General features: G+C 43.8%; 2 protein-coding genes across 2 annotated transcripts; both read left to right on the top strand.

Annotated features, from left to right (window-relative positions):
* Positions 1-15: 15 nt before the first annotated feature.
* Positions 16-3665, top strand: LOC108093581 (organic cation transporter protein-like). Its single transcript, XM_017193705.2, has 6 exons — positions 16-373; positions 431-659; positions 727-830; positions 1943-2718; positions 3012-3193; positions 3251-3665. Exons 1-6 carry the CDS (start codon positions 147-149, stop codon positions 3425-3427), a joined length of 1695 nt encoding a protein of 564 aa, XP_017049194.1. The 5' UTR covers positions 16-146; the 3' UTR covers positions 3428-3665.
* Positions 3666-5000: 1335 nt separating this feature from the next.
* Positions 5001-8184, top strand: LOC108093598 (organic cation transporter protein-like). The gene is made up of 6 exons (XM_017193723.1): positions 5001-5439; positions 5498-5735; positions 6202-6305; positions 6367-7136; positions 7299-7480; positions 7541-8184. Exons 1-6 carry the CDS (start codon positions 5201-5203, stop codon positions 7754-7756), a joined length of 1749 nt encoding a protein of 582 aa, XP_017049212.1. The 5' UTR covers positions 5001-5200; the 3' UTR covers positions 7757-8184.
* The last annotated feature ends 1208 nt before the right edge of the window (positions 8185-9392 follow it).

Below are 9392 nucleotides of genomic sequence, written 5' to 3'. Positions count from 1 at the left end.
TTCGTGGGCGTGCTTAGGTAATTGAATGTGTGAAAAAGTGCTGGGGGAACCGTCCGGGGACAGATCTCTCCGCCGTGAACAGCTTAACCAATTGGGGGCATCAATCCGGGCTCAGTCACTTGGCGAAGTTCTGTGGAACCGGCAGCATGCTTAACCTGCAGCCAACATTGAAGGTGGAGAATACCAAATCCGCACCAGATGTGGAGGTCGATCCCAATTCGACGGAGGAGAATCAGTTGGACGCGATCATCGTTGAGATCGGCCAGTTCGGTCGCTTCCAGATCTCAAACTACCTGTTGCTCTGTCTGCCCATCATCTGCAACGCCTTCTACTCCATTTCCTATGTCTTCACCGCCGGGGAAGTCTCCTTCAGGTGAGTGGGTCACATAAGTGTTTTGTAATTGGCATCTTTAGATGTGATCCACCAAAGATGCAACATCACCCAGTGCGACGGCCTGGACACCGGGTACTATGAACCCTTCCTCAACTTCACCACTCCGCTGCGCCACGGGGCTTGGGATCAGTGCGAGCACTTTGCCGTGATATCGGATCTGGAGGGAACCACTCCGTGTAATGCCAACAGTTTCAATGTATCCCATCAGGTCCCCTGCGATGCGGGCTTCAAGATGTTAGGGGACGAACAAACTATTGCCAGTGAGGTGCGTATAAAAAGAGCTATTCAGAGGGACTTGATTTGATTTTTGGTGTTTTCCCTCAACAAATCAGTTCGGCATCTTCTGCGCTGACCAATGGAAGCTTTCGATGGTGGGCACAGTCAACAATATTGGACAGTTTGTCGGTATACCTCTAGGCGGTTATTTGGCCGATCGGTATGTTTAATCAGAAGAAAAACCCCATTTAATAAGAATATTTGAAATCAGGTATGGGTTGGGAAAATAGATAGATTGTAAGTACTCTAAACAGTAAATTTGATAAGTACCTATTATTAAATGAGATAAGTATTATTAAGCAGTCGCCTTTTTAAAAAGTTTATTGCTTACAATAAAGTATATCATAAATCATATTGGATAATACTGGACGTATTAAGTCGAAATGACATAAGACAGAATAGATTATTGAGACTACGCATATATCGGAAATGTTGTTGGTATGAGTAGAATATTTAGGTTATATTATATATGAATGTTTATAGTTTTGTGTCTACTATAGTTTGATTTAAGGGGTACAACTAGTGTGATGGCCAAAAAAAAGGTGGTTTTTGGGAATTTATTTTAAAAAACTACTTGATTAATTATTTTAAAATTTTCAGAATATATTTATACATGTTTGAAGAATATACAGTGAAATTTTGAAAGAAAAAAATTAAATATATTTTAAGTTAGAGCCGATCTCCAACGGCGCTAAAAAAAAGTGCCCTCTTCGTGGATGAAATCAAAAAATGAAAAATTCTCGTTAAACTAGATGATATTGTCTATACAATGACCTACAATAAATCAAAAATATCAAAAATTTGAAACAAAAAAAACGAATTTTATCCAAAATTTTGGTTGTTTTTGGCCTGCCAAAATTTGATTTTTGATCGGATCAAAAAATCGATATGTCATTGTAGGGAGAACTATATATAGAACATGTAAAAAAAATTTGATAGTGATCGGATCATTAGTTTTTAAGTTATCACTACAGCAAATTGCTGTTTCGAGAAAAAAGCGTTTAAAGATAAAATGATCGTATTCACTGTTATACGAGCGGCTGCTCTTAAAATTGTTATAACTCAAAAACTATTTGAGATATCGATTTGACATTTTAATATGTTATTTTTAAAGGTGTAATCTACCGAAATATGAAAGAAAACAAAAAGTTTTTTTTGAAATGCCACACTAGTTGTGCCCCTTAAAGCTATCCCTAAATCTTTGCCATTTTTATTTAAGCCTTTTTTTATAAAATGATTCATTCGCAATATCAAACTCCTCTTTCCTCGTAGATATGGTCGAAATTTCATATTGGTTGCCGCAGGAGTTCTAAGCGCCTTCGCAGGACTAGCTCGCTCATTCGCACCAGAGTATTACAGCTTTCTGAGTCTAGAGTTCCTTGACATGGCGGTGGGCAGCACCCTGTTTCCTACCGCCTTCCTGCTGGCCGTGGAGCTGGTGGGACCTAAGCACCGTGTGGTGGCCGCCACCGGGATCAGCCTAACCTACGGCTTGGCGGAGGCTCTCATGGGCTACCTGGCCAAATACCTGCGCAACTGGCGCCTCCTGCTGCGCGTGCTCTACGCGCCGGCGCTGCTGCACCTTACATTCTACTGCCTGCTGCCAGAGAGCGTGCGCTGGCTGCTCAGCCAGGAGAAGGAGCTGGACGCCAAGGCCGCACTGCGGAGGGCGGCTCGGGTGAACCGGCGGGCCCTTGACGAGGAGAAGCTCAACGCTCTGGTGCGCTCGAACCGCCGGCTGGTGGCCCAGTCCTCCGCCAGCAGGGGTCAGTACAGCGTCCGCCAGATCTACCAGGCCTTGGGTGGTCGCACCGCCCTGTGCTGCTTCGTGTGGTTCACCCACACCCTCATCGCCTTGGGCCTCAGCCTGAACTCCACTCAGCTGAGTGGCAACAAGTTCGATAATTTCATCATGACGGGGTTCATGCAGTTACCGGGCATCCTGATGGCCACCACACTCATGAACTGGGTCGGACGGCGCTGGGCACTCTGCTCTTGCCAATTCACCTGTGCAGCCCTCCTTCTGGCAGTGGCTGCCACGGATGATGGTAAGTTTCGAGATTGTGTTGAAGGGGAATCAAAGCTTGAAAAACAAAGGGCCTGGAAAATAAAACATAGCACTTTCATTACGACATACTTATTTACGTCTAAGCCATTTACGAATTACTTTTTATGGAAGCTCAAAAATTGTATACGGTTTGAACTACTTTAATAAGACTTAAATCATATTTTTGATTAAAAATATATTGACCAAGAGATATTTCTTCACTTTGCATTAGATTTTTATGCTTTCCGATCATATGTCTCTTATCATGTAAATTTCATGTCTGTATTCCAACAGCCTATCCTTTGACCTCTTCGATACTTTTCTTCCTGGCAAAAATGACGTCCACGGGCAGCTTCATGATCCTGTACTTCTTCACATCCGAGATCTTTCCGACGAGCTGCAGGAACAGCATGCTCTCCTTCTGCTCCAGTATTGGTCGCTTCGGCTCCATGCTGGCCCCCCAAACCACCTTGTTGGTAAGTTTGGAATTCTCCATCCGCATCCAATGCCAGGTAACGAGTACTTCCTTCTAGATTGATCTCTACGAGTACGCTCCCCATTTGCTGTTCGCTCTTTTTGGATTTACCTGTTCGTGCCTCTCCTTGCTTTTCCCGGAGACAACCAACAAGGCGCTGCCCACATCGCTGGCTGAGGCCCGTGCCCTGGACAAAAGTATTCCCAAAGAAAACAATTCGAAAAGTGCTGTTTAATCGGAATTGGGCACTATCTAGTGTGATTTTTAACGCTCGGCAAACATGCAAGTCAAAAGTGAGCAATTAATTCCTAACCAATTTAAGAAGGCAATGAAAACTTTAACGGTAAGCTCAGTCGGTTTGATAAGCGACTTAAAATGCTTTTTTTCGAAGTCAAAAATTATGATAGGCAATACTTGTTAAAAAGCCTTAAGAGAATTAATAAAAAAATAATGTTTACCATTTTATGCCCCAATATAGTATTCCAAGATATGTATTATAAAGAGAATTTTTTTTTTCTGAAATAAGGTATATAGAAGGGGTTCTGTTTTTGGTGCTTAATGTGCAAGGCACAACAAGACCACATTAGCCATTTTAACAATAGAAGAATAACTAGTTTTAAACCTTAAGTACCCTAGTTTATCATAAAGCATTCATACGAAAAAGAAAGAAATAGAAATTGATGCTGCTAAATTTATTTAGAAGAATGATTGAAAGGCTCCACACTGTATTATTATTTTTTTTTTAACTAAACCCCACCAAAGCAATCCGAAGAGATGCTAATACTTGGTTTATAATTTCATTGATAAAATCCAAAAGGTGTCGCAATGGACAAACGGGAGAACTAACCTAGGCCAACCCTATCTACCGATCGTAAAACGCCTTCCAAACCCCCAAATCCTTTAATTATTTCCTGCTTTGGTGCATTTTGTTAGATAAAGGTATATGTTGTTATCTTCAGTTGACTTCTATGGTGCAAGGTCTTTAATAAATGAGATGCATACTAAATACTAAATTGATTTTTATTCAAGTGGCTTAACAAAGCAAATACTCGTATGTGCTTAACTGGAAGGTTTATCTAATTCCGTTTGCAATCGGAGCTTATCAGCCGCATGACCAGCGTTTCAGCGAAACATTACTGATTTATGCCTCCCTTGTAGAGGGGCTTGTGCCATAGATCCATCAAGCAATTTCAATTACAGCGCGCCATCAATTCACCGAGCGCCAATTTATTGTGGCTTCATCGCACTTATCGCTGATGTATCTGCTCGGCAACCCAGCGATTGAATAGTCAGTCAGGCACTGGACTTGCGGACATAGTTTGCTCGGGTAATAATCTTATGGAGGGGTAAAGTAAATCATGTGTAAAGGCAAACAATCTAGAGACATGTGCCAAAGTCAATGACACGGGCAAGTGGTGCAAGATAAGGAACAGAGGGACAGGTCGGGCAACTTGTTGACCTAGTGGAGCAATCAGCTAACAGGCGGGAACAGCTGTTCTCCACCTTCCACCCACTTGACACCACGTCTCGCCGTCTGTCAGATAAACAATTCTAGCCAAACCGGTTCCCGAATCGATTGATATTAACCCATTCAGAACTAAACGCGTTCGGATTTGGATTGTTTGGGTTATACGCACTGGTATCGTTGGGAAGTGCAAATAGCTCGGCGGGATTGGGCCTGATAAGACCCCGATAAGGAGGGAAGAGAAGCAACATGGAGAAGAGCAGACGGATTAAAAATAGAACCGCCCGAGAGCGGAATTATCGGAGTGCGTCGAATCAAAGCGGCGCTGCGAGCAGCAAACCCGACCAGTTCGAGTGCTCGAGTCAGTCAATGCGTAGCACTGCTCCCAGCGCGACTGAAGCGCTCCAAAGCGTCTAAAAATAAGGCCAACAGCTGAAAGCGTAAATCGTTCAGCGGAAAGATCGCGCCGTGCGAGTTATAAAACAGCGATTAAAGAGTGCATTCTACCACGTGTCTGGCTGCCCCTCAGTTCAGCGGTGCGAAATGACCAGCCAGAAGGAGGGAAACGGCAGCAGCGCCAAGTCCAATGGACACTCAGACCCGGAGGCGGCACCACCTACTGCCAGCGGGGATGAGGACAACTCTCTGGACGCCATTCTGGTGCGGATCGGCCAGTTCGGACGCTATCAGATCATCAACTACGTGCTGCTCTGCGTTCCCATGCTCTTCAACGCCTTCTTCTCCATCTCCTATGTTTTCTCGGCGAGCACAGTGGTGCACAGGTATGCGAACTGCCCGTGAAATTGAGTTCCAAATCTTGAGGTATTCAACTCGACTCAGGTGCAACGTTCCGCAGTGCGACAGTGCCAGCAGTTTGTACGAGGAGAGCTGGCTGAACTTCACCATCCCGTACAAGAACTCCGCTTGGGACTCCTGCCACCGCTACGCCGTCAATCAGACCGAGCTCCTCACGGTTCCATCCGGACCTTACTGCGCCAGCGAGTACTTCACTGATAACTCAGAGACCTGCGGGCGAGACTTCAAGTTCAGGGACGAGGAAAAAACCATATCAACGGAGGTGAGTAGTCACACGTACGGGAGTAACTAAAAAACTGGAAAGGGTTCGATAGGTATTACTTTTATCAGAGCCAATACGAAAAAAAAATGTAATACTGAAATATGATTTTGTTATTAGTAACACCTTTTCAAGTACCAACCAATTGGAAGGTAACTTTATTTAAAGGGGTTACAGGGTGACAAACTCATTACAAATTTATAATTACTCTATAGACATTTATCACGTTTCTTAGGTAAGTGTACGTGGAAATATGTGTTAGTGCAGAAATAAAAAATGAAGCGTAAATTCTTTTGTAAAGCTTATCTTATCTCGGTTTAACTTCATTATCCTCCTCCTCTTTGGTATAATAATTAATGAATAGTTTTGGGAAAAGATTTAAGTACTAAGTGTAACAGAGTTACTAATAATATTCTTAATATTTATTAACAACTTATTATGAAATCCGATAAAATGTACACCTCTCAAGTTTGGAATTTACTGCGAAGACGAGTGGAAGCTTTCTATGGTGGGAACCATCAACAATGTTGGCCAGTTCGTGGGCATCCCCCTTGGAGGATACTTCGCAGATCGGTAAGTGATATTAACTTTTTGTGATTAGTATTCGATTTAAACCAAAACAACTTTATCCAAGGTTCGGACGTCGCACCATGCTGGCCGTGGCCGGAGCCCTGAGCGCCCTCATGGGCGTGATCCGCTCGCTGTCGAGCAACTACTCCATGTTCCTGGTGTTCGAGTTCCTCGACATGGCGGTGGGCAGCACCCTCTTCCCCACCGCCTTCCTCCTGGCCATCGAACTCGTGGGTCCGAAGCGGCGGGTGGCAGCTGCCACGATCATCACGATCTTCTACGCGCTGGGCGAGGCCTTCCTCGGGTTCCTGGCCTCGCAGGTGCAGCACTGGCGCTGGCTGCTCCGCGTGCTCTACGCCCCGGCCATCCTCCAGATCCTCTTCCTGTGGATCCTGCCCGAGAGCGTCCGCTGGCTGCTCAGCCAGGGCGCCGAGGAGCGGGCAGCCGCAGTACTGCGGCGGGCGGCGCGGATCAACAGGCGGCCCCTGCCCGAGGAGCAGGTGGATGAGCTGCTGGCCACCAACCGGCAGAAGCTCAGCCAGGCCAACGAGAGCCAGTACCCGATCATGCGCGCCGTGCGCTTCTTCTCGCTGCGGATCGCCAACTGCTGCCTCTGCTGGTTCACCCACACGCTGATCGCCCTGGGACTCAGTCTGAACTCGGTGAACCTGGGCGGCAACAAGTACACCAACTTCATGCTGAACGGCTTTATCCAGATCCCCGGCCTGCTCCTGCCTTTGATCATCATGGATCGCGTGGGCCGGCGCTACTCGCTCTGTGCCTCGATGCTCCTCTGCGCCATTTGCATGGGAGCCTCAGCTGGAGTCGCAGCAGGTAAGTGATGCTTTAAGTTTCAAATTAATACTAATTGAGTGCAAATGCGCAATTGTATTTTAAGGCATCTGATTTTTACAGAAAATATCAGACTGCCTCGACATACATTTGTTTTAATTTAATTTAATTTATTTTTCATACATTTAATTGAAATATTTGCAGATAACTACGCTGGTTCCCTGACCCTGTTCCTGATTGGAAAGCTGGCCATTACCTGCAGCTTTCAGATCCTGTACTTCTTCACTTCGGAGATCTTCCCCACCAACGTGCGGAACAGCTTGCTGTCCCTCTGCTCGATGGTGGGTCGCATCGGCTCCATGTTGGCGCCCCAAACTCCTCTGCTGGTTAGTATGGCAATGGTTTTTAGTTTGGCAACCACTTAACCCATGTATTTACTTTTTCAGGCCAAGTACTACATCTACGCCCCTCAGATCCTTTTCGCCACCTTCGCTCTGATCAGCGGCTTCCTGACCTTGGCCTTTCCGGAGACAGCTGACAAGGTGCTGCCCACCACAATGGAGGAGGCGCGCGACTTGAATGTGGCCAAGAGGAGGCGGGAGCGTGAGGAGGCGGCGGCGGAAGAGTTGGGGGAGAGGGTGGCGAGCAAGGTCATTCAATAGTGATCTTGGACTGGGAACTGAAAGGAGGCTAGTAGAAGCCAAATATGTGTTAGTTTAAGTGACAGCCAATGCATTTGTTGATTTTTTAAAGTGTTTTATTTATGTAGCTTAGGTTCGTCCGTACAAGCCGATTTTATCGTTAGCTGAAATATTCTGTCATATTTATATTTATAAGCCTAATAGCTTCTTTTTAATTTGCAGAACTCACAAAAATCTGCAAGCGCCACTATTTATTTTTTAATACATAGGTGATCAAATCGATCTTCTAATGGCAGGGAACAGGATAATACCTCAACATAAAATAATATTGAAATTAATCTTAAATTGTTAATTTTTATCCCTCCTCCTTTTTAGCAACCATTGTTTCCCATTAAAACCAATTAATTAAAACATCCAATGCAATTATAGTATCTAAGTTACTTACAAAACGAATTATTTTTTCAAAAGTGATTTTCGTTTCACAAAAATTACAGGCTTGCGATATAAAGTGTTGTTATTGTATTTGCATTCAAACAAAGAAGCGAATAAAATTGTAAAACTTCATTAAATTGAAACAAATTCCGCCAAAAAGTTAAAAAACTGTCTGAAAGTGTTGCCAGACTTTTGGCATGTTGACTTGTATTTCTACATTGATTTCTACACAACATTTGAAAGTGGCTTAGTGGCGCCGCTTAACGCTAGGTAGAAAGTCTAGTTTGGCTGACATACGTTGAGGGGCGGTAAAGTAATGTAATTTTAGCATAAGAAGATACAAAAAATAACCATTATAAAGATGGTACTTAAGGAACTATAACCACAAGAAGTAATATCACATAATTATCATCTTTCTTAACCTCTCTGTATTATCAGAATTTATTTTTTTTTTTTTTCAATCGGCGCCAGAAACTCATAAAGAACAGAACATGAGTATTATTTAGCTAAAAAAAAACTTAAAGAAAAACTGTTTGAATTATTACTAACAAATAACTGGATCTTCGAGTTGGGGGTCAAAAAATAAAGGTTTTTATACATGTTTTTTCAAAATGCAAAAATAGGTAGAACAAAGTTCTTATGATAGTTCAAGTGATCCGAACACAGTTCGGTCAAACTTGAGATATAAATAGAAACACTTGAGGCGCCCCAAACGCATGTAGCGTACTATATGCACTTTAAGTGTGGGACAAATCATAAAAACATAAACCTTTCCCAAAGCAGAAACTGTTTGATGAGCGTAAAGTATAGCAATCAAGAGATCAAACAAACTTTCGCATTGCCTTGCTCCGACTCAAGTGGCTTCCCCTTCGTTGCAGGTGGAAGTGGAACTCCACCGCTATCGGAGATACTCAAAAGTTTTGTCAAGAAGTCGAGCTACAACTTTCAGTGCTTGTATGACTCATGTCGGACAATAAGCTGAACAACTTCGACTATTCGACGAGGGGGACACATGAACTAGGCTGTAACTAATTCAAACAGAACCATTCCTCAAAGGAACCGATTGGGACTCCATAAACCCCGGTTCGTGTGCTTTTTTTATGAATGGGCCACACTGCTGTGATTTGATTTGATGGCATTTGTAATTGCAATTAAAGTCGGCGAACCTGTGGGTTCGGGGGTGTCTTATCAGAGCTGTTTTGTTTTCTCTTTGACAACCTATGCA

The sequence above is a fragment of the Drosophila ficusphila genome, unplaced genomic scaffold, assembly GCF_018152265.1.
Source record: "Drosophila ficusphila isolate 14025-0441.05 unplaced genomic scaffold, ASM1815226v1 contig_106, whole genome shotgun sequence".
Taxonomy (NCBI): Eukaryota; Metazoa; Arthropoda; class Insecta; order Diptera; family Drosophilidae; genus Drosophila; species Drosophila ficusphila.
The sequence above is the reverse complement of the archived record's forward strand: the minus strand, read 5'-3'. Positions and strand labels throughout refer to the sequence as shown.